The sequence below is a fragment of the Haliotis rufescens genome, unplaced genomic scaffold (genome assembly GCF_023055435.1).
Source record: "Haliotis rufescens isolate VD_foot unplaced genomic scaffold, xgHalRufe1.0.p SCAF_11, whole genome shotgun sequence".
In the NCBI taxonomy this organism is placed as follows: domain Eukaryota; kingdom Metazoa; phylum Mollusca; class Gastropoda; order Lepetellida; family Haliotidae; genus Haliotis; species Haliotis rufescens.
The window spans coordinates 31,004,664-31,030,994 of NW_025963791.1; the positions used below are offsets into that span (position 1 = coordinate 31,004,664).

At 40.5% G+C, this 26,331-nt stretch overlaps 1 protein-coding gene across 4 annotated transcripts in view; it reads left to right on the plus strand.

Moving 5' to 3' along the window:
- LOC124132567 (calcium-dependent protein kinase C-like) overlaps window positions 1-26,331 on the plus strand; it is a 158,949-nt gene that overhangs the window by 95,587 nt on the left and 37,031 nt on the right. For all 4 annotated transcript variants that reach the window (XM_046496529.2, XM_046496530.2, XM_046496528.2 and 1 more), the window contains exons 4-12: window positions 1,739-1,847; window positions 8,431-8,559; window positions 13,010-13,166; window positions 15,665-15,899; window positions 18,417-18,542; window positions 21,410-21,583; window positions 22,735-22,826; window positions 24,220-24,282; window positions 25,641-25,779. In XM_046496529.2, coding sequence (XP_046352485.1) covers window positions 1,739-1,847; window positions 8,431-8,559; window positions 13,010-13,166; window positions 15,665-15,899; window positions 18,417-18,542; window positions 21,410-21,583; window positions 22,735-22,826; window positions 24,220-24,282; window positions 25,641-25,779 — 1,224 coding nt within the window. The remainder of the gene's footprint in view (window positions 1-1,738; window positions 1,848-8,430; window positions 8,560-13,009; window positions 13,167-15,664; window positions 15,900-18,416; window positions 18,543-21,409; window positions 21,584-22,734; window positions 22,827-24,219; window positions 24,283-25,640; window positions 25,780-26,331) is intronic.

The window sequence follows — 26,331 nt, forward strand, 5'->3', positions numbered from 1 at the left end:
TGCTTTTTTTTTTCAACATTGCAGCAATGTTGCTGAGAAAGGCAGTGAGAAGGATATATGGGGATTTGTTTGTTTGTTGTTTAACACCGCACTCAGCAATATTCCAGCTGTCTGTAATTAATCAAGTTTGGACCAGACAAACCAGTGATTGACATCATGAGCACTGATCCATGCAATTGGGATACGATGACATGCTTCAACCAAGTCAGCAAGCCTGACCACCCGATCCCATCAGTCACCTCTATCAACAAGCATAGTTGCCTTTTACGGCAAGCATAGGTTGCTGAAGACCTATTCTTACCCTGATCTTCACGGGTATAGAATTGGTATTCAGCAACCCATGAGGGAACTAACAGGATTTGGTTTGTATACTCCCTGACTTGATTGATGCATATGATCATATCCCAGTTGCGTGGATTGATGCCTATTGTGTCAATCACTTGATTGTCTGGTCCAGATTTGATTATTTACAGATTGCTGGAATAATGCTGTGTGAGGCATTGAACAACAATCAATCTATCACACAATGTGTACATAGTTCAAAGAAATATCAAGTCAAAGTTTATGTTGGTATTTCAAAGCCACTGGCCCACATACAAAGTCAGTGAAAAAATGTATATGGCTCCAAATACACCACCACAACACAAAAGCATCACACCATGTGTGTGCCGTGGTGGAGGTCAAGGTGAACCTGTCTTCCTGTCTCAGGGTCCTCATGCATCAGTTCTCTCACATAGTTCTCCTTCACAGCCTCTTGACTGTTGCCAGAAGGTGACATGTGCTTTTCTCATTAGCTTAAACGTAACAGTTCACATCAAAGGAATTTCAAAGACGGAATTGCAAAAATAGTACTTTTTGTACCTCTTTCATCAGTTGAATATGGATGAAAATACATGCTGATTGGACAAGATTTGAACTGTTTTCATTGCTATGAATTTTGTACTGTTGGTTCTGTCAAAGTTTGGCAAAGAGAAAAGCTTTAGTACACTATGTTGTGGGACCAACATATTTGTAGTCTTTTGAGTAGGTGTTTTTGACGACCCAGAGTACTTTGAATAATACCAATGGCAACAGTCATTATTAATGGGTCCTGACCAAGTAGTACTAAAATTGCCATTTTCAAGGATTTACTATCATTTAACCTGTTACGGAAACATGTCTATGTTGTTTGTATTCAGTGCGAGTATCGTTGTTGGGTTACTGTGACAGGCAAAACAGTTTGTTTGTTGTTTAACACCGCACTCAGCAATATTCCAGCTATATGACGGCGGGCTGTAAATAATCGAATCAGGACCTGACAGTGTCTGCATTGTAGATGGTTATTGTATGAATAGGGGTTGACTTATCTCTGAATAGGGGATGACATATCTATGAATAGGTGATTACTTGTCTCTGAATAGGGGACAACTTGTTTATAAATAGTGGTAACTTGTTTCTGAATAGGGGATGCCATGTCTATGAATAGTGGTTGGCCTATCTCTATGAACAGACAATGAATAGGATTTATGACTTGGAGGTACATCTCCATCATTGTCTTCAGCATTTGTCTGCTAGTTGGTCATTAGTGGAGATCCTTAGGAAGACAAGTGCCTTCACCTCACAGCCTTTCGGGGCTTGAATCACACCAACCTATTTCACGAGATGTCTCAGACTTGCTGAGATAAACAGAATTCAAGTTGCACTTGTTAATGACACCAGTTTTGTGTTGTATTAATGACACACTTGTTCTGCATTTCAGGCTACAAACTTGCACAAGTTCAAGGTCCACACCTATGGCAGTCCTACCTTCTGTGACCACTGTGGCTCTCTATTGTATGGACTGCTACATCAAGGCCTTAAGTGTGACGGTAAGTGTCTTGGTGTTGTGCTTCCCCAAACGTGATATTGCTGAAATATTGCTAAAAGCAGCATTAAACCTGACGGAAATATTGCTAAAAGCAACATTAAACCTGACGGAAATATTGCAAAAAGCAGCATAAAACCTGACCGACTCACTCGTCCACCAAAACAATTCTTACTATTTCAATAATCCGTTTTCAAAACTCACAATTGTGCCTTCTGCCTGAACTTATCAAAACTCCTAAGACTGAGACTGAATGGTGGACTTTTAACATTTTGTATACCAGCTTGACATCCTTTCTTCCCAAATCCGCCCTCAGAAGTGTGATGATCCCCCTCAACGACAGGTAGACAGCTTGACAGTGTGTAAGATGCTTACTCCAGTCCCACAGGACATGGCTGTGTTAGCCGAGTCCACGGTGCCAGGACTAAATGGACAGTGTAGATTAGAGTGCTGACAGTCCATCACCACCTACAGCAGGGAAGTGCTGCTGGCCTGGAGTGTCTGTGTGTTACACTTGTACATTTGCCATGGAAATTAGTATGTTCTGAGGCAATGGGATCTCGTATCTGGACTAACTCCACATAGAAAGGTCCATACATACTTGAAAAGGCCACGGATAAGGAAGTGGTCTTTACTGTGGAGATGGTTTCCTGAAAAGGCCTCATTTGTGGCAATTGAATGTGAATGAATATTACAACTGAGTCAGTGGCCTGTAAATATACTACTCTAAAGAAGTTAAGGAATACCAATTTTTATCATGGGAATCTATGAGTATGAGTGAGTGAGGATGGTTTTTATGTCCCTTTTAGCAATATTTCAGGAATATGATGTCAGGGGACACCAGAAATGGGCTTCACACATTGCACCCATGTGGGGAATCAAACCGGGTGTCAATCCAGCAGGTGCCAGTTTAGATTGCCCTTTGTTATCACAAGTATGAACCCCATGGGGTTCAGAGTGTACTTCAGCTTGTATACTACTCAAAAGATGTTAAAGAAAACCCGATGTTTTTCATTTGACTAAAGTTAGTCTGTCGTTGCTGGTGGGCATTGCAACACACAGCCTTCATATTGTGGGTGTTCTTTAACTTGTTTTGAGTAATGGATAGATAGATAGATAGATAGATAGATAGATATGATAGATATGGTAGATATAGATGGATATAGATGGATATACCAACAGAAATTTAGAACCCGAGAGAAAAGGCTTATCTTGATGAAGTATGTAAATGGTTTGTGAAATAGATAATGTTTCATTAGAGATTCCACCTAGGAGGTAAATAAGGTCTTGGATCAATACGATGGCCATAGGATCCCAATGACATTGTTTGTCGGAGACTGCACTTATGATATGTCTTCACTCCAGTAATAACAAGATCCCTCACCGTCTGGCAGGAAACTACTCTCCTGACCACAAATCCTTCATCATATGCATGTCCCCATTCCAGCACATGTCCCACCATCCTAAATATGATGGAGCAGGAAAGACGATGATAATGATGCTGGGAATATGCTAGTAAACCTTCTCAGGCTGGACATGTGATAGAAAATTGTCAACTAAGAAGAGACTACTTGACATTTGCCAAGATTATTTGCACAAATCCCTGGCGGCTTAGCTTGGACAATAAGTTGCTTATGTGATAACAGTTTCCTTACGACTAGCTATCAATGCAACACTGACTGGGACATGGCTGTGTGGTAACCGGGGGGAATGCAGCAGAAGATGCTGCTATTTAACATGAGATGTCCATTAGATACTCAGCTCTTGTATCCCATTTGGTTCAATAGCCAGGCAGGAGTACAGAACGCTGTCACATATAAGCCATTTCCACTTGATTATATTCATGGCGATCTCAAAATTGTTTGACTTGAGGGAAGTAGCAGGCTTTTTTCCCTTGTTAAAAGTTGATTTAACTTTTTTCTTCCCTGATTGTGTTTGTTGTGAGTTCTGCTTCACTTCCTCATGACTCGTTTGACATTTTGGAATTTGGATATTTCTTTTTTACTACGAGAAGACCGTTTTGGATATGTTTTCCATGATGTTTTTACAGTTCGGTCACTGCAGTTACAAGTCATGAGTGTTGAAGTCGTTAGATGTGAAGTTTTGTAAATCATTAAATAGTTAATGGAAAATTTTGGCCTGTGGAAAGTAATCAAGCTTTGTAGTAGGCTTGTTCAAAATAGGATTTTATGAGGTAAATGTCTGTCAGAAAAGACAGAGAAGAGATGATTTGCTTTTTAAGAAACCCTCCTGGAACATGGGACACCTTGGCTTGTAGATTTGCATGTATTTTGAAATAAGATCCCTTCAAACTGTAAATGTCTATGGTCATTCTTATGTGTAATATGTGGTAACAGAAACTTGAAAAGATTTTCTTGGAATGTGATCATCATTGTGGTAGGTATTTAACAATGGGAATGCGTCTGTAGTGTTTGTCTTTGTGATGAGTTCAAAACTGATGAAAACCACCAGAGATGATCCAGCATCTCACATAATGGTCGAGTTTAAAAAAATAATTGGTTTAATATTTTTTTTAAATGGTTGAAAAGTCTGGGTTGGTAGAGAATATATTTAAGATTTTAAACTTTTGGTTTTGGGGCACAGATAGCCCATTTATCTAAGGTGTTACTGTGCAGAGTTGTGTCCCCTAGGTGTGCCAGGAACCTACGCTCCTAGGGTCTGACCATTATAATTCCAGTTTGCCAGTACCATGCCCTCCCAAGTAGTAAATGTTAAGGACATGAATCGCTTCCGGCTTTCCTCCCACTGTTCAAAAGACATTAAAAGAGACTCTCCCACACAGTTACTTTTTATTGTTTTAAAAATTGTTTTTATGTAGGTTCCATTGGTGTAACAGAAACATATAGTTTCATTTCAGATGCTATTTCTTCCACTTTTCATGTCCAGAGAATTGGATGGATCTGTAAACTGATTCTTTGAAGTATTACTTCAGTGTGGTGGCGGTGGTAGTTGTAGTGATTAGAGTCCTATTGGCCATTGATTAGGTTAGTCCGTTGAATAAAGGGCAATGGGATTGCCAAGGCTACTTGAGAAAAACATGAAGACCAATAATACACCTCCCACACACATTTGAAATTGCGCTTATTAACTTACAAGATTATACACTATTTATAAAATCTTAATCAAGGCTTTACTCTTGCAATTCTACCTGTGAATGTATTCACAGTATAGAATTCAGATTTAGAAAATGGAAGTCATTTGAGTGATAATCATGTTTCTGATGTGTATCCTGTCAGGTGATTAGCTCCCACACGAGACACTCATATAGCATCTTCATCTGTCTGGAAGCTACTGATTCAGCCACAGCACGCTGCCTCACTTGTCTGCCTAACAGTCCCTCAACTATATTATTTTCCCTTCCTCCCTCACCTTACTGTAATGCTATTGCCCTAAATGAAGTCTAGATTTTCCAGGGGCGGTCGGGTAGCCAAGTGGTTAAAGCGTTAGCTCGTCACGCCGAAAACCCGGGTTCGATTCCCGACATGGGTACAATGTGTGAAGCCCATTTCTGGTGTCCCCCGCCGTGATAATGCTGAAATATTGCTAAAAGCAGCGTAAAAACAAACTCACTCACTCACTAGATTTTCCACAGGTTCTGAATATCCCAACTCACTGGGTCCTCCTTTTCATATAAAATTTAGTTGCTTGCTCCTATCAGAATTGTATATCTTCAGAGACTGTGTGTAAGCCTATCTGCCTCACCACCACAGCTAATTGTGTTCACTCAGTTGATATACAAACGAAAGTAGTGGTAATTTTGATTAGGATTGATTTCAACTAAGGGACTGACCATTTCATAATCTGGAGAAGGGGCACAGGTGGCCCAGTCGTCTAAGGCACCGCGATTCTCTGTGCAGAGTTACATCCCTTGGGCACGCCAGAAACCTATGATTGTGGATTTGAATCCTGATTCCCCCCGATCATGTTTCTAGGTTTGTCAGCACCATACCCATGGTCGTGGGTTTCACCAAAGTGGTAAACGTCTGAGACCTGCATCACTTCGGGCTTTCCTCCCACATCAAGCTGACAAGCCGTGATATAACTGGAATACTGTTAAAAGCGGCGTTAAACCCAAGTCACCCACTCACTAATCTGGAGGAGTGGAGATTTTGTTTGGAGACAAGATATTTTTTTCTGCTACAGCTGCAAAACCAGATATTTAAGAATAAAAACTATGAGCCAAAATATAAAAAAACATTAAACACTTTACAACTGTTATTTTGTGGCGGGGTGGTTGGGTAGCCTAGTGGTTAAAGCATTCGCTCGTCACGCTGAAGACCTGGGTTTGATTCCCGACATGGGTACAATGTGTGAAGCCCATTTCTGGTGTCCCCCGCCGTGATATTGCTGGAATATTGCTAAAAGCGGCGTAAAACCATACTCACTCACTCACTATTTTGTGTCATAAAATTTCTTTTTTTGTTCAACTGTCCAAAGTATAATTATTTTTGTCAAAGATTTTCTGGGACAATATATTTTTTTCGATAAAATTCCTCCCCCCAACCCTCCACCCCTACACCATTATCAAATGGTTGGTCTCTAAGCTCTTCTATTGCCAACCATGTTTCAAATATGATACTTATGAGGCAGTCTGATGTCTTGAAGTTGACATCAAAAACCCAATGGAAGTGAAAGCATCGTGGTGACAGTAGAGCAGAGACCGACTAACAAAGACAGATATCTCGGCAAGATCTATTTCCGTGGTCAGCGCTTGCGTTTCCATAGCAATAAAATGAATTTGATAGATTACATTTTGTAGATTTGTCTGTGCGTTGAGTTTGTGTTGGGTTCTGGTGATATCATTGGGATAAGTAATAAGAAACACAAGTTTGCCGGGGATGTTGAATTGAGGCATGGCTGTGTAAGCCAGCCAGTAGTTTTCTTTATACTGAGCATCAATTCATGGAGCTCACATTTCACATATTTTTAAGGTCACATTTAAAACTCCACTGTATTAGCTTTAGCTGTGAAGAGATTGGAAATTATAATTGATGTGGGAGTGAGAAATAAAAAATATTATAATAGGTTGCGCAGGAACATCTTGATATACTCTTACTTATTTATCATGATGATCGTGATATGGCTGCAATATTGCCGATGCAATGTAAATATAACTCAATTATCATGAGGATAATAGATGGTCAGGATTTTTGGAAGGTTTGATGGAATGATACTTTGTCAGTTACCTGTATTTTTTTTACTCCTTAGCATGTTTTAAATCAATGCTGCAGACATGCACTCTCATTTAATGTCAGAATAGTCAGTCTTGATTAATGTTTGTTTGTATGTCTGTTGTTTAACGCCGCACTCAGCAATATTCCAGCTATATGACGGCGTTCTGTAAATAATCGAGTCTGGACCCGACAATCCAGTGATTGACATCATGAGCATCGATCTACACAATTGGGATCGATGACATGCATCAACCAAGTCAGCGAGCCTGACCACGCAGTTCTGTTAGTCGCCTTTTACGACAAGCTACTTAGTACATCAATTTCAGTTCGCGGTTAATACAGACGATTCTATTAAGTATTTCTTCTGGGATCTCAGTCAAACAGGAATATAACAATAATTGACTTTCCTTTGCATGTGTTTGTGAAGGGTGCTTCTAATGATACACTCACCCTTTCACGAACACCTGGTGTCTGGTGACCCTTCATCTAAGGTGTCGCTTAGTTGTGCCCCAAACCTCTGATCATGGGTTCTGTGAATTCCGATTCAACCGTATAATGTTTCTAGGTTCGTCAACACTGTATCCATACTTGTGGGTTTGACCAAAGTGGTATATGTATGTAAGATCTGCATCACCTTGTGCTTCCTCCCACATCAAGCTAACAAGCCATGATATAACGGAAATACTGTTCAAAGCTATATACTGTGGTTACTCACTCACTCACTCACTCATTCACTCACTCACTCACTAGCTATATTTTAGTCACTCCTGAATTATTGTGATATGACAGTGTTGACACCAGAATCATATCAAGGTCAAGGTCATGATATAGTTCACTTTAAGGGAGACCATGCAAGTTAGATTCCTGTCATCCCAAACACTGTTTCAGTCTGCTAACTCATATTTGATGTCAAATACCAATTTATCAGATAATGATTACCATGCTTAGAGACAATGTGTCAGTTTCTCACTCTATTAACATCTTCGATTCCCCACATGGGTACAATGTATGAAGCCCATTTCTGGTGTCCCCAGCCATGTTTTTGCTGAAATATTGCTAAAGCCATACTCACTCACTCACACATTATTAACATCCAGACAAAGACTGAGAATGGGAACCTCATTGTGGAATATCGTGTCCATCTTGTAATGTATGTTCTTTTAATATTTGCAGGGGCGGTCGGGTAGCCTATTGGTTAAAGCGTTCGCTCGTCTTGCCGTAGACCTGGGTTCGATTCCCGACATGGGTACAACGAGTGAAGTCCATTTCTGGTGTCCTTCTCCATGATATTGCTAGAATATTGCTAAAAGCAGCGTAAAACCATACTCACTCACTCACCCAATATTTGCAATCTTTCATGACGTCAAAATAATGTTGTTTTCCTTGTTTCAGCATGTGACATGAATGTCCACAAAAGATGTGAAATGAACGTTCCCAAGCTCTGCGGCATCGACCACACAGAAAGGAGAGGACGGATTTATCTTAGAATTACACATCTAACTGGCAAATTGAAAATTGAAGGTAATTGCGTTTCTAATTTTCTTTAACTCATGAGGTGATCTGAAACATGTTCCAGAATTTGAATACTAGTAGCCTTGGTTATATTTTGGTTGGTATTGACAAGTCAACTGGTAATTAATAACAAAAGATGTATTCATGGAAGACCAGTATTTATGAAATATTGCAGCACAAAGTTTTTGAAGAATTCATATAGTTTCATAAGAGGAATGATAAAAGGCACCTCATCTCATGAACGCTAAACAAATGTCATCAATAGATTGTGTACCATCATAAAATAGAAATCTTATGTCCTCCAAAAACACTCTCTGTTACACATGGACGGATAATGTCATAGCTGTTTCAGCTTGATTAAAATGTTGGTCAAGGCATCACTACTTATCAGCTACCATTGAAGATGGACCGCCTCTATGGTCTAGTGGGGGGCACGGATGGCCCAGTCGTCTAAGGCGCCGCGATTCGCTGTGCAGAGTTGCGTCCCTTGGCCACGCCAGAAACCTATGATTGTGGGTTCGAATCCCGGTTCGCCCCAATTATGTTTCTAGGTTTGTCAGCACCATACCCGTGCTCGTGGGTTTCACCGAAGTGGTAAACGTCTGAGACCCGCATCACTTCGGGCTTTCCTCCCACATTAAGCTGACACGCCGCGATATAACTGGAATACTGTTAAAAACGGCGTTAAACCCAACTCACTCACTCACTCATGGTCTAGTGGTAGAGCGTCAGTGGACCGATATGACTGAAACTTGGCACACATGCTCCAACCACTGATGACACAGCTCTGTTCATTGGGTTCTCATGTGTTACAATTTGTTTTTCAATTGAAAAAACACGAACATTATATAAATCTTTAAGAAGGCTCTTCTCTGAAAGGGCTGTCGGGTAGCCTAGTGGTTAAAGCGTTTGCTCGTCACGCCATAGACGCCAGTTCGATTCCCCACATGGGTACAATGTGTGAAGCCCATTTCTGGTGTCCCCCACCGTGATATGTCTGGAATATTGCTAAAAGCGGCATAAAACCATACTCACTCACTCTTCTCTGAAACCTTTGGATCACCTGAAACCTGGCAGGGTGTTCCTACTAATGATGACTCCAATATTTTTGTATTGGTTGGATTTCATTCATTTTTTATTTTAGAAATTGTAAGTAATTCGAATAGAAACTTTGGTTAATGATTTGGAATGGAATGGCCATGGAAGTTACTGTTAATTATCTGACCTATGTATTGATTCTGCTTAACAGTGGGTCTTGCAAATTGTTGCCTTGACATTTCGCAGTAAATGGATACCTGGTATGAAAAAACTTATAGTAGTTAATAACTATTTTAAGTTACAGTTTAAACTCGCTGACATTTTAACCTGTTGTATATATGACCATATGAATTCAGGCTGTGCACTACTTACATTTGTGAGGTGTATTGTGAGAACTTGAAAACCTAGTTCCACTTGCATGTATATCAGAAGAATACTGGCTGGAGAAAGAGTGTACTTAAATGATGAAAAACTTTGACAACTGCATCCTAAACATTTTTACTCTATGATATGTTGTAAGCAAGATTACTTATTTATGCAACAGCATTTTAAGAGTTCCCTAGAGAGGCTGAGGTTTCTTTTCAAACTTGACACAGCCAGATATAAAATCACTGCATAGTATAAGAAAAAAATAGGAGTATAGCCATCTCCCTGTTGAACCCCTTCATGTGCCTGGATGTGTCTGAGGGTTTGTGTCTTGTAGCTTTGTATTTGAGGGTATTTAATAAATACACATTTTTGGCTGTTAAAAACAAGACTGGCTGAGAGAACAAGGCCCACAGTTATTGATTGTTGGACCTGTTACAGGCTTCTGGCATCTTTTGAGTGAGATTACATCTTTCAGTTTTTACCCCCTTCGGAATTGCAAAGTTGCTGTAGGGAAGATGAAGACATGTTTATGTTGTTCAGAAAAAGTGTTATCAATAATAACGAAGGAAAAAAGCAATGGCCACAAAATGTACAAACCCCCAGAGCAGTATGCTTGCATTTTATTTGCAGGCTTTCAGATGCATTATTTATTGGTGATTTCCTCTATCAGAATCAGAGGCAATTTCCTTTGAGATCCGAGTGATCTGTTTCTACCTTTTTACAAGTTTATCAATTTTATTACAGTAAAAATGGATCTTTTCAGAATGAAAGAAACCAATTTGTTCATTGGGCTTTGTTTGGCATGTGAAAATACTTTGATGGATAAATTTGGTTCTGATATGTCATATGATAATAGCCAGAGGCCTTTCTGGATGAAGTTTTGTTGGAAAAGGGGAAGTATTTGAACCCATTTGGAAGTACATTGTAAGGGAGGATATTTGATAGAGTGAATTTCTTCTGACAATATTTGGCTTCTTGATGTAAATATTTTTTGTATTGATAATTTCCTGATAGTTTTCTTTTGTGACTGTCAAGTAATCAAGGGAACATTACAGAATTCCAGTTGTTCAATAAAGTTTTTATCAAAAAAACTTTGGCATCAATGGAAGATTTGTTCCCATCTTGATTATGAAGTATAAATATTGGCTGTGTATGATAGGAAAGGAAATATTGAGTTTCTTATTGAGCTGTTCCACACCTTTTTGTAGTTCATCTAGTCTGATCCAACGGACAGAAGTTGGACAGATTATGTCCATGTGAGCTTCAGAAATAAGAGGGGGCACGGGTGGCCCTGTCGTCTAAGGCCCCGCAATTCACTGTGCAGAGTTGCGTCCTTTGGGCATGCCAGAAAATTATGATTGTGGGTTCGAATCCTGGTTCGCCCTGATTATTTTTCTAGGTTTGTCAGCACCATACCCGTGCTCGTGGGTTTCAACGAAGTGGAAAACGTCTGAGACTTGCATCATTTCGGGCTTTCCTCCCACATTAAGCTGACAGCCGTGATATAACTGGAATACTGTTAAAGCGGCGTTAAACCCAACTCACTCACTCACTCACTCACTCACTCACTCAGAAATAAGAACTTGTATCCCATTTACATTTCAAACTAAAGATAAGCATTAAAGGTAAGTAACATTGACTGGATAACATTGTACTTACAAAGAAGAAGGATAAATACATGGATTAAAGATAGACTGAACTGGTAGGGAAGGGAAGAAATAGTTAAACCCATTCTTTATTGCATACTTTTTAGATGAGATGAACAGGGTTAAACAACAACATAATGACAGTCCACTCCATACAACAAAATGTGGATATTTATACTAAGTTTGTCATATTGTATGATTTGAATATTTAAGCAGTTTCATGTAAATGGATATTTTAATGCTTTATATGAAACACTTGTTTTTGAAACCACGCAGCGCTTGGACATCCAAGGAATATCATATCGTGTACATTGCCTTTATACCTCTGGAAATATTTGTTCACACATTGACCGATCATGTCAAATGTCAAGGTCACCCTCTATGTCATAGCCGGCAGAAAAGTTAACAAAACGATAAGTCAGTGCAATCTGTAAATGTTGTATAAGGTCACGGTCACAGAGCTCCAGATAAGCTTTTGGTGTTGTGGGTATTTTACCCATGCATTTTAAAATCATTGGGTATCAGTAATTTTATCTGGGTATTCAAATTTCTGTTACCCACTAGTTTTTACACATGTGGGTATTTAAGTTAAATATTTAAAAAACACTTTTCATCAAGTCCCTGCAAACTGGTGTCGTCTGGGTTCGAGAGCTTTATAGGACTCAAAAATACCACGATAATTCCACAAGAAAGTGTGATGGCAAATGATCATGATGTAACTGTCATCGTGGAGTTTGGCAAGGTTGACGAAATGCCCGTTTATAATTTCAAAATAAGTTGCTGATTTGCTAATCGAATACACAGGGTTACTTCACAATATTTTGATGATACGCACAAGTTTTATTTTTGTAGTATATCTATAATGTTCGTTGCGTATTTGATACGCTTGGATTTTATTTTACTGCGTATTTCTGCATTTCTGATGCGTATTTTACGCAGATACGCAGCTTATCCCGAGCTCTGAGGTCACAGTGAAGGTCAATGTTTGCCAGTTTAAATAATTATGAATCGCTATATTTTAAGCTTTATGTATGTAGTAGTTATATCATTTGAATACTTATGTATGACAAGTGATGTCAATGTTATGACATCAGTGGTAGGTCATTGTGACTTAATTAGTTTCCCACACCTTAGGGATGCCTTTGAACCGTAAGTTATTATCACATCTATTAAAACACTTTTTTCTGTTTCAAAGTTGTGATGTTAATTATCTTTAATTAATAAAAATTTGAATTGATATGTTACATCTGTTAGTTGTTTTCATTCTTGTTGTGTGTGTGCATACTATTTTTTGCTAAACAATGCATTTAATGATGATATTGTCATTAATTGGTTTCCTTGATTTTGAGTCTTATTGTGTAAAGGACTGAAAGAACTTCCAGTTTATCGTGCACCTCTGTTTGCAGTCCTCGAGGCCCGAAACCTGCCACCCATGGACCCGAATGGACTGGCTGACCCATACGTCAAAGTAAAGCTCATCCCAGATGAGTCTAACAAGTCCAAGAAAAAGACGAAAACAGTCAAGTCTACACTCAACCCTGAGTGGAACGAATCATTTAGCTTGTGAGTGAAGAGCTTGTTATGGTAGAAAGTGGAAATCAGTAGAATCTGGTACTAGACAATGGATCTCGATCGAGACAACTTTGATTTGTATCGTTTTGTCTCAAGTTTCATTATCTCTCATTGCCATTGAACGTCACTTCAGAATGTTGAGGTTGATAATTACGGCTATAATGCCAATTAGATTTACCAAATTATCCTTCCCACTCAATATTCAGCCCCTTGGAGTTAGACCGTCCTTTTGGCTGGTCCAATTGATTGTGAGAAGCACAATAAGCGGTGTTTATAAACAGGTGCTAAGCAGGTTCGTAGACATTCTCGACAGGGTGAAAATTGCCTAATGAGATTCTGTTGACAGTGGTCCCGAGGAGCCTGTTGGTAAGGGCCCACCGTTGTCTTACAGACCTCCTCCTTGGTCCATCACTCTTTCCTGGAGAGTTTCTAAATTTGTTCGACCACTTCACGGGGATTTGCCCATTATCCCATTCAGTCCATTAGAAATATGTCCCTGAAATAGGAAGTCCATTGTAGGGAGGAGGATGAGGACCAAAAATCGGCAGTAATTATTGCCGAGGTCTTGGACTGATTGAACAGAGTGGTGTAAGATTAACGTAATAGTGCTTTCTACATCAGGGCTGGTTTGATGATTGTCTAATGGGCCCGGAGACCCGTTACCCTTGACGCAATCCATGAGGCCATGCTCCCAGTTTCGATGGACTGTCTTGCCATCGCCTGACTGTCTCATTGGGATCGCATCGCGTGCTGTTGCATGCCTATTGAAGGAGACGTGCACCCACTTAGCAGCAGATGCCTGCCAGACCAGTGTTTTTAAGCTGACTGTCTGACTTCGTCAATAACTCGTCTGGTGCTGCACGTGATGTCTCTCAAGGATTTCTGTGTACATGTAGGGCTAATGTGGTCGAAAATTATTGTATTTCTGGTCAGCTGATGTCGTACATTGTAATGGTATGTACAAGTTACGACTTATTGCTTCCGGAGAATGTGAAAAGGTTTATGTTATTGGACGTTGTGCCATTTTCTTAGGGTCAATAAATAGGAAATTATGTATTGACAATTCTATGAAATTGGTGGTTGATAGTCTTTTGATGTAAAAAAATAAATCGATGCATTTTAGCTTCCAGACAAATTGTTTCCGGTAAAAATAAAGGCTGCATGATGTATACGTTATTTTTTATTATTAGAGATGAAATTGATGTACAAATATACTCAGAAGCGGTACCTGTGACACATGTGAAGCAGCGATAGAAACTGGCACTAGTCCTGTAGACCTTGCCAAACTGCGCAATAGTTAAGGTATCACAAGGACTAGTAGAATTTGGAAATTTTCAGGTTTTTGCTATATGTTATCATTATAAGGATCAGTATACTAAAACTGTTAGTTTCTATTGCTGTTATGATGGTTTACCTATTCCAACACAAGAACACATTGCAGGCGGTGACATCTAGCTGAATTATTTGCTGGAAACCATTCGTTCTCTTTCTTGCTGACTCTATTGAATGTCCTTTTTCAGATGCATTTTTCCATTTTAGACTGTGTACCTTGTGTCTTTCGGGGATATCCGGTCTAATGATGTTCTGTGTTTCAGGGTACTCCGGTCAAATGATAGTGTTTTGTTTCAGCCATCTCCGGTCTGATGATGCTCTGTGTTTCAGCGATCTTGAGTCTGATGATGCTTTGTGTTTTAGTAATCTCCAGTCTAATTATGCTCTGTGTTTCAGCAATCTCCGGTCTAATGATGATCTGTGTTTCAGCCATCTATGGTCTAATGATGTTCTGTGTTTCAGGGTACTCCGGTCAAATGATAGTGTTTTGTTTCAGCCATCTCCGGTCTGATGATGCTCTGTGTTTCAGCGATCTTGAGTCTGATGATGCTCTGTGTTTTAGTAATCTCCAGTCTAATTATGCTCTGTGTTTCAGCAATCTCCGGTCTAATGATGATCTGTGTTTCAGCCATCTATGGTCTAATGATGTTCTGTGTTTCAGGGTTCTCCGGTCAAATGATAGTGTTTTGTTTCAGCCATCTCCGGTCTGATGATGCTCTGTGTTTCAGCGATCTCCAGTCTAATGATGATCTGTGTTTCAGCCATCTATGGTCTGATGATGCTCTGTGTTTCAGTGATCTTGGGTCTACTGATGCTCTGTGTTTCAGCGATCTCCGGTCTAATGATGATCTGTGTTTCAGCCATCTATGGTCTGATGATGCTCTGTGTTTCAGTGATCTCGGGTCTACTGATGCTCTGTGTTTCAGCGATCTCCGGTCTAATGATGATCTGTGTTTCAGCCATCTATGGTCTGATGATGCTCTGTGTTTCAGTGATCTCGGGTCTACTGATGCTCTGTGTTTCAGCGATCTCAGGTCTACTGATGCTCTGTGTTTCAGTGATCTCAGGTCTACTGATGCTCTGTGTTTCAGTGATCTCGGGTCTAATGATGCTCTGTGTTTCAGTCATCTCGGGTCTGATGATGCTCTGTGTTTCAGTGATCTCGGGTCTGATGATGCTCACAAAAGAATCTCAATGGAGGTGTGGGACTGGGACCGCACATCCCGCAATGACTTCATGGGGTCGCTGTCGTTCGGGATCTCGGAGATCCTCAAGAATCCGGCAGATGGCTGGTACAAGCTCCTGAGCCAGGAGGAGGGGGAGTTCTATGGTATTCCAGTCAGTGACGAAGTTGAACCCACCATCGAAGAGCTCAAACAACTACAAGTCGAGGTGTGATATGTTTATCATCTTCATACAGTATCCATGTAGGGCCATTAACAACTGTCTTGTACACTATAAATATGCTGAATTCTTATATAAAAGATTCCTGATAATATTCTCAGCTTCAAAAATCTTCGTTCATTGTAAAACAAATATATCCTGTGACAGCCAAAGTCTTGAATTAACTTGATCTTTACTTTCTTCTTGACAGTGCTTGCAAACAGTAAGCTATGTTGTTTAGTATAGTTCTATGTTTGCCTCACCCAGAGCAGTAGATATAGACTGCAAAGATGTTTGCACAAAAGTCTGCCCAAGTAAGTGGCTGCCTTTGGTGAACTCAACTGTTTTAATGACAGAACACCTTTCCCTCATGTAAATTATGTTGTTTACTACAACTTCAGTTTTTGCAAGACTCTTCACTTCACAATCACTGGCTTGCAATTTATCATGCAGAGTTGTGCCCCTTGATCATGGCAGGATCCACTGATCATGGGTTCATGTCCAGATTTGCCATGCATACCCTTGGTCAGAACCCATGCACAGTGGTAACTGTCTAGGACCTACACTACTTTGGGCTTTCCTCCCCCGATTTAGCTAACATGTGTGTCTGAGTTACCATTGAATTTTGTTTGTTTGTTGTTTAACGCTGCATAATAATCGAGTCTGGACCCGACTATCCAGTAATTGATATCATGAGCAATAGATCCACACAATTGAGATCAACCAAGTCAGCGAGTCTGACCACCCGATCCCGTTAGTCGCCTATTATGATAAGCATAGTTGCTTTTTACGGAAAGCATGGGCTGCTGAAGACCTATTCTAACCCGGATCTTCATGGGGCAGATACCAACACCAGGCAAACACGACTGTTTCTTCTCGGGCACCACAGCGTCAGCAAACATTTCACAGCATGTTCGCAGCTTTTGAACATTCTTACACTATAACACTTTTATTCCCTTTTTAGAAAACTGTATATACAGCTTACTTTTTACTTTTTTTACAGTTATTTGTATAATTTTATTAGGGTTACAATTAACAAACATTAACATCAATCATATCTTCATACAAATGTCAGTAATATGATTTTCCATAGTATTTGCCAATGTTGAGTTTGTCGTGATGAAGAGATTTAAATGATGAATACATGAGTATATTGCTTTGTCACATGTCACATGTCACATGTCACATGTCACTTCTCTGTGCTGCTTGCTACAAGACTTGTGTAATCACGACTGACATACATTAATATCAAATCAACACATTCACAATTCATATCCTCTACCAGCCATTATAGAGTTGATTAATTTCACTGATATTAACTTTTGTCCTATCAGGAATCTATTAAATGGCTTCAATATCCAGCATTGATTTGTAACGGACTTGGCAACCACATGGTTTGTACAAAGCCTTCTTACTTGATCCCTCACAGGTTGTCAGTTTCACTTTGTTATTGATGCCGATCAATTTCATGATCCCATCTGACAACCCGATTAGGTCCAGTGCAATTGAATGAGTGAGAAATGCACCATCTGTGTATATTTAGCTATCAATTGGCAGTGTTGTTGCGCTGTGTGTCCTCCCCTGGGCCAGGTACTTAGCTTCACTCCCCCTGTGCTATGCTGTAACCATGTCAGGCTAACTGTACATTTCATGCATTCACCTGTCAATCATACACTTGATGTGGGGCAGACGAGGAGGGAGGCACCATACCACAAATCTTTATTGTAAATAAGTTCAATTTGGATAGCTGTTTATTTTTTTTTATTTAATGTTACAATTTTCATTTTGGTTTTTATTAAAACTATTTGGAATATCTTTAGTAACTTCAAATTATCATGGAATAGTAGTTTGTGAAATTTGGTTAAAAAATCTACAAAGTATGGTTCTTTAATATCAACCTTGAATGGATTAAAATTGAGCTATGAACAGAAGATATTTACTCAATCAAATACATGTACTTCCGCTGTAATTTTTCAAATCTCTAGAATAGCATCGGAAATATCAGCATATCGAGGCCTTTGGTTATATTGTCAATTTTGAAATATGTTCAGGTGAATGAGTAGGCCCCCAATACAGGGCCCCGTTTAAGTCATAAGGTTCTGTCTGTATCATGGCTATCTGCTCTGCTATTGACCCATGATCCATTAATTGTCTCAACAACTCCACAGTCATCCCAGTGCTGGAATAGTGCACATGAAGTTGTGGCAACTTGGATTATCAAGTAGTCAATTTGTGGAAAAGGTTTTCCCATTTTCAAAATCATCCACACTGAAGCTTTGAAAACTTGGATTTGGATTTGCATTGGTTTCCAGTGGATGTCGATTTCACAATGGTTATTGATGATGAGGTAGGTTGATGACTGACAGGCGAAATGGACGAAAAGTAGGAAGTGCTTTGCGGACAGTTAGTCAACCACAGATAATACAAATCTTTGTTTGAAATTTCTAATTATACAAGACAAATTTGCCATGTGGATCATATGTTTTTTTAATGCCACTTTTTTCATAGATGTGTTTATTTTTGTAGCGCCAGGAAAGTAATGAAAAGAAGATGGTACCACTTGACAAGGCTCAGAACGTCAGTCGGCAAGACATTGTACGTGCAAGTGACTTCAACTTTCTTACAGTTTTAGGAAAAGGTAGTTTTGGAAAGGTAAGATATTTTCGTTTCACCGTTATCAATGTTAACCTGTTGAGAGCTGAATAGGAACGATTAACATAGTGGCAATATCAGGATGAAATGTAGGTGAGGTGAAATTGGGTTTAACGTCGCGCCCAAGATTATTGCACTTATATAGCGACGTGTATGTGTGTGTGTGGCTGCTTGTACTAGTTCGGACTGATGCCGATTTATAGTGCTAGCTCACGGAGATACCATGCCGCAGTTTAACATGAATACCCCACTCAGACACAGTATACTGACTCCGAGCCGACCAGTCCTTGTTTTAGCCCCTTAATGCCGAGCGCCAGACAGGGTAATAACAAGTACCATCTTTGAACGTCTTTTGGTATGACGCAGCCGGGGATCAAACCCCGGACCTTCCGCTCTCCGGGCGGACGCTCTACGGAGGCAGTCCTGATGGAATGTAACCCCCGACACTTTCTTGATGATTTTTCCTCATGTTGCAGTGACGAGAGCAATGTTTGGTTAAATTGTTTCAGAGATTTCAGTAAGAAATGATGACCACAGATAATGAAGTGTTGACACTGAAGCAATCCTTCCTTCCTTGTTATAAGTAATACAGGTTACAGTAGCCACAGCACTGGGAAGTCTTTGTGGAACACCAGGCTCCATTGTGTGAACATGCACTTAGCAATATTTCTGCTATAGACCAGTGGCCTGTAAATAATCACATCTCAACCAGGGAATCCAGTGATTGATATTGTGAGCAATGATACACGCCATCATGGTATGTTGACACGTCATCACCCAAGTCAGAGTCTGACCACCTGATCCATTAAGTTGCCTCTAAAAACCAGCAGGGATAGCTTGGGACCAATTCTGACCCACAATCCCCACAGGGTTCCTGTTTAGCCACTTCCTGTGACTAGCAAAGGAGTCCCCGTGGGTACGTTCCATTGTGAGTGTGCATTCCATTGTGAGTGTGCGTTCCATTGTGAGTGTGCGTTCCATTGTGAGTGTGCGTTCCATTGTGAGTGTGCGTTCCATTGTGAGTGAGCATGTGGTGTTATGTCCCAGTCTGCATGATTGTAGCTGTATCGTTGCAGTCTTACCGAGGACCAAACATACAGTTTGCCTCCACTGAGATGTGCCGAGGGAATCTTGAATACCGTATTTTCTTGAGTATAGTGCACACTTTTTTTCCCAAAAACACAGCTGTGTAGAAGGGGGTGCGCATTATACACGCAATAATGAGTTTTGATGTTTTTTTCCCCCCCAACCAAAAAGACATTACCGTGAGCATGTAACACCGGAAATACCATGTCAACAAATCCATACTGAAGTATGCAAATTAATCATGTAATTACACAGTCTGGCTATAAAAAATGTTCTTTGTATAACTAGACTTATGTTTGTAGACTTATTTCATAAATTTTGTTCAAAAATTCCTTTTAATATTGTTTTAAATAATTTCGGCGAAATCATGTGTGAAGCGATCAGAAGATCGCACAACTCAACTTAACAGCAACCACGCTCAGATTACCGCTTTTGATGCCTTGAAACAAACTTTAGTTGACAGAGAATGGATACATATATCATAAATGCCATACTTTGACTCGTTAATAGTCATATTTGTTGTAGATTGACGATTCTATGTCAACACATAGTTCTCGGGATCACGTGTGCAGGAGCCTCGAAGGTGACTGGTCAAACTGGTTCCGTGTGAAAAATAATAACCGGCAATAGCGATCAGCTGTTTCGCTTAGGGTTATAATTATTTCAAATATATTTAGTAAAAGCTGCAACTAAAATAACAAGATATTGGAATATATTATTCCTAATAAAAAATAGTTTCAGATACAATTTTTGCAGATCCTTGCATTAAAATCCTTTCAAGTTATATCATTGGGTGTGTCTTGACCGAATCACGAGTAGATTCCAAGAAAATGTGTGTACAGCTGATTGATGTTTCCGGCTTAGTTTACGAGAAAATACAAAAGGGAATCTTAATCCATGGATGTAAAACAATGCCTAGCAGAACAAAAAATACAATTTAAACGGTAAAACAACATGTCTGGGGATTTTTTTATCTCTAATTTCAAATTTGCACTGACAGAGTTTCTCATCACCCGTTCTGAAGGGGTACGGTGTAATTTTTTTCTGCACATAATATGCGGAAAAAAATATTTTTTAAATACTGAATCCGCTAGAGGGGGGTGCGCATTATACTCGGGTGCACACTATACTCAAGAAAATACGGTTTGTTCCCAGTATCTCTTGCTTGGAGTGGAGCAGGCTCTTACAATGTGTTCACCGGCTGATGGAATCATTGCTATCAACCTCTTATCTGACTGACCCTGACATGAATTTTTTTACATACTGCCTTGTTATGAGCCGCGTCCATGGTCTAATGGTAGGGCATACACCCGGACAGGGGAAGGTCCAGCATTCGATCCCTGGCCCTGTCAAACCAAAGGACATTAAAAGATGGTACTTGTTGTGACCCTGTTTAGAGCTTGGCAGTAAAGGGCTAAATAACAAGGACTGGTCGGCTCGGAGTCAGTGTACTGTGTCTGAGTGGGGTTTTCATGTTGAAATGCGGCATGGTATCTCAGAGTGCTAGCACTATAAATCAGCATCAGTGCGTACTAGTACAAGAGCGCACGCACGCAAGTACGTCGCTATAAAAGTGCAATAATCTTGGGCGCGATGTTAAACCCCATTTCACCACCTCACTAAGCCTTGTTATGGCTTTAATATTGCTGATTACTGCATAAAAATCATCAATCACCTCCTACCTCCCAGGTATATGTTTCAGGATCTGACCATGCTGTTTCTCTTAGATTTGGGGGTTGGTTTATTCAAGACTTGACCATGCTGTTTTTCTCCATTTGCAGGTAGTTTTAGCAGAAAGGAAAGGGACTGACGAACTTTATGCAATTAAAATATTGAAGAAAGATGTCATCATTCAAGATGATGATGTAGAATGTACGATGATAGAAAAACGGGTTCTGGCGCTGCCCACCAAACCTCCATTCCTTGTTCTCCTTCACTCCTGTTTCCAGACCATGGTGAGTAGCAACCCCCATGTCCACAGCTGGGTAGCAGCTCCCGCGTCCAGAGCTGGGTAGCAGCTCCCTTGTCCACAGCTGGGTAGCAGCCCCCTTGTCCACAGCTGGGTAACAACCCCCTTGTCCACAGCTGGGTGGCAACCCCCTTGTCCACAGCTGGGTGGCAACCCCCTTGTCCACAGCTGGGTAACAACCCTGTGTCCACAGCTGGGTAGCAACCCTATTGTCCACAGCCGGGTAGCAGCTCCCGTGTCCACAGCCGGGTAGCAGCTCCCTTGTCCACAGCTGGGTGGCAGCTCCCTTGTCCACAGCTGGGTAACAACCCCCTTGTCCACAGCTGGGTGGCAACCCCCTTGTCCACAGCTGGGTAACAACCCTGTGTCCACAGCTGGGTAGCAACCCTATTGTCCACAGCCGGGTAGCAGCTCCCATGTCCACAGCTGGGTAGCAGCTCCCTTGTCCACAGCTGGGTAGCAACCCCCATGTACACAGCTGGGTAACAGCTCCTTTGTCCAGAGCTGGATAGCAGCTCCCTTGTCCACAGCTGGGTAACAGCTCCCATGTCTACAGCTGGGTAGCAGCCTCCCTTGTCCAATTTTCGAACAATCTGCTAGTACTTGATCATTGCACTTCTTCAAGTTTGTCAATTCTTCAAAAGTTCCAGACCCCGCTTAGTTTACTGACTTATCACAAGAAAACAATTGGTTTGCTCAACTGACTTAAGTTTTTTTGGATATTCTTCTATGACATCATGTGATAACCACAACAAAAGATTTCGCTATATGCAATTTTTTTATGTGAGGCTCAGATGTTATTGCAGGTTTGAAACATCACTGATTGTGACAAATAGGTTTAGGAATGGTCTGAAGTCAGTGTTTGAAGATGGATGCCCTGTGGTTACCTCCAACTGTTCAAGTGCAGTCCTACATGGATATAACCCCTGTGCCCTTCTGGGGGCGGTCAGGTAGCCCAGTGGTTAAGGCGTTTGCTCGTCACGCCGAAGTCCCGGGTTCGATTCCCGACATGGGTACAATGTGTGAAGCCCATTTCTGGTGTCCCCCGCCGCGATCTTGCTGGAATATTGCTACAAGCGGAGTAAAACCATACTCACTCACTCACTCACTCACTCACTTGTGCCCTTCTCCTTCCAGGACCGCCTGTATTTTGTGATGGAATATGTGAATGGTGGGGACTTAATGTATCGAATCCAACAGGAAGGAAAGTTCAAAGAGCCTGTGGCTGCGTAAGTATTCATGTCAGAGTCATGATCAGACATCAGATCTGTCCTGTGTCTGTAATATCCCTTCATCTTGTTTCAAATTATTCATATGTATAGTGGGTGGCCCAGTTGTCTAAGGTTCCGCAATTTGTTTTGCAGAGTTGTGTTCCTTGCCAGCAACCTAGGATTGTGGGTTTGAACAAGGCTGTTGGCTAAATTAATTCATCAGAATAGAAATTCAAACAAACACCTGTCATGAAGATAATCCCATACAAATACAGAAAAGGAGGCCGTTATGGGACATTTTAGGGCAGTATCCCAGCTTGTAACACTCTTACTCTTGTGGTAATGAACAGTATGCAAAGTCATAAAAAGTGATGTCAGAAAGGGCAAGAGTTTGATTAAACATTTAATGACACATACAACTGTACTTTGCGATGTGTAAAAGATGAGTATGTTGAGGAATTATTGCTCAGTGTTTGCAACGAATCGTAAATACAAATCTGATCTTGCATCTTCAGTGCAAAAATATTATAGAACTAGAAGTAGTGGTTGCAATGGGTCAGGAGTATTGACTACTTGGTGGCAAGTTGAAACTGTAAATGGCTGAAGTCAACAGCTTGCACTAAAAATATTATAGAACTAGAAGTAGTGGTTGCAATGGGTCAGGAGTATTGACTACTGGTTCGGATGTTGAAACTGTAAATGGCTGAAGTCAACAGCTTGCACTAAAAATATTATAGAACTAGAAGTAGTGGTTTCAATGGGTCAGGAGTATTGACTACTGGTTCGGATGTTGAAACTGTAAATGGCTGAGGTCAACAGCATGCACTAAAAATATTATGGAACTTGAAGTAGTGGTTGCAATGGGTCAGGAGTATTGACTACTGGGTGGGATGTTGAAACTGTAAATGGCTGAAGTCAACAGCTTGCACTAAAAATATTATAGAACTAGAAGTAGTGGTTGCAGTGGGTCAGGAGTATTGACTACTGGGTGGCAGGGGTGTTCGGGTAGCCGAGTGGTTAAAGCGTTCGCTCGCCACGCCGAGGACCCAGGTTCGATTCCCGACATGGGTACAATGTGCAAAGCCCATTTCTGGTGTCCCCCGCCGTGATATTGCTGGAATATTGCTAAAAGCGGCGTAAAACCAAACTCACTCACTCACTCACTGGGTGGCAAGTTGAAACTGTAAATGGCTGAAGTCAACAGCTGTCTGCTGAGTCCCAGAGTTCATCAAGGCCAAAAGCCATTCTGAAATGCATATGGCTATTCCCCCTTCAAACAGCCTGTTGGTGGGACGAGGCTGACAGCTAACAGAATCAGTGGAGATTGAACTGGATGTAGATGCATTGATCACATTGTACAATCCAACACCAACATTGACAACTCCTACGAATCAACTCTGTTTTCTTTCAGGTTTTATGCAGCTGAAATTGCCATAGGTCTTTTCTATCTCCATTCCCAAGGAATCATCTATAGGTAAGACCATGGAAGGAGTTTGTGCCTCCCTCTACTTTGTTGTCAGCGGCTATTTCCAGTTGTTTGTTTATGGTGTCAGTTGGTTCTTTTTAGGCAAGATGTACCATGTGTTATGGTTGTGGTTCAATCATTGATTGAGATACCAAACCATTCATGGACTTATGGATTTAGGTTTGCAATACCAACAGAAATTATGCATTGTGCAAATGATAATTTGACTGTAAGCAAACTATGATTTATTGACAGTGACGAAATGTTTCTGTCTCACTTGATGGAAAGACAACTGAACAAACTGTGTGAGTAGCAGGTGCTACCAGTAGAGCAGAACAAGCTTACTGTTTCGGGGAACACCTGGTGTCAACACTGATTTTCAGTGATCCATTCATATTATTTTGATCACTACTTTGCCTTTTACGCCCAATGGAATCTGTTTTGGTGGATAATCGAGACTGGTTATTCTCTGGCGTTGCCATTTTATATTTGTTAAATTTTCTCCATCTGTAATCATCTCTCTGAAACAATTGGACACTGAAGCTGAAACATGCATATATTTTTCTTACCAATGATAGCACATCAATTTGTTCCACACAGTCAAATCTAAAACTGACGACTGAAATCTTCTGATACTTAATGTTGATATTGGGAAACCTTTTGGAAACAAAATTGATCCAATAAGAAACATGTAAGTCTTCTCAGACGGCAAGCATGAAAACTCCTTGTGTATGGAGTCTGGATTCCATACATTTATTGCTGCATGCATAGTTGCAAATTTAATAATAGTTTTTTCATATTTGTCCATTAGCTCTGAATATTGATAAGTACTCAGGAAATACTTACCGATGCTAACAGCATCTTATAGTCTCTGTCCTTTAACCTTTAGCATGCTGAATTGTTTTCACATTTCTTGCCCCTTCCTGCTGGATTAATTTTAGGATCAGGCGTTCTAAAGAGGGGGGGTGCTTTCAAACAGTCAGTGCTTCATTAAACATGGGACGAATAAATCAATATTTCCCACATTTATTCCTGATAGAAAAGTACACATTATTATATAAAAGTGGTGCTATTTTCTAACCTTATGTGACATGTTTTTTTTAATGCAATTATGTTCCTTTTCGGGATGTGAATGTGTAGTTGTAACCGGGGTGGTTGGGTAGCCTAGTGGTTAAAGCATTCGCTCTTCACGCCGAAGACCAAGGTTCGATGCCCGACATGGGTACAATGTGCGAAGTCCATTTCTGGTGTCCCCCGCCGTGATATTGCTGGAATATTGCTAAAAGCAGCGTAAAACCTCACTCACTCACTCACTGTAGTTGTAGCCTGTTATACAACTTTGTTACACAAGTGTCATTTGTTTTCAGAGATCTTAAACTTGATAATGTGATGTTAGATGCCGAAGGACACATCAAGATAGCTGACTTTGGCATGTGTAAAGAAGGAATCATCAACAACAAAACAACACGGACATTCTGTGGAACACCGGATTACATTGCGCCCGAGGTACGGTACTCAGCACCCAATGTTCTTCACAGGGGCAGCGCTCAACATGGCCATTGATTAAACCCACCCTCAAAGGATCTGTCATTGGTTGAGAATATTGTTGATTATTAATCCTCACTTCAATAGGAATTGATGTAAAGGAGAAAGATTAATTATTAATAGGCTGCTGTGATATTCATGTTAAGCTGCGGCATGGTATCTCTGTGGGCTAGCATGAAAATCGGCATCAGCCCCGACTAGTACAAGCAGCCACACACATACACACACATGGGCATGCACATCGCTACATAAGTGCAATAATCTTGGACGCAATGTTAAACCCTATTTCACTCACCTACCAAGGAGAAAAATGTGTATTTGATTTTATGGCGTTCAGACAGTTGTTAGTGGTCATCGAAAATTTATATTAATTTTAAGTCCACTAGGGAATATGCACAATAAACAAGCTGTCTTATTGTGTAATATTAATGTTTGGCAAATCATGGCTAAAGTTGTGTGGTAATATTTAATGGATTGTCACTAATTGGTTAGAAAGCAACCACATTAAATTAC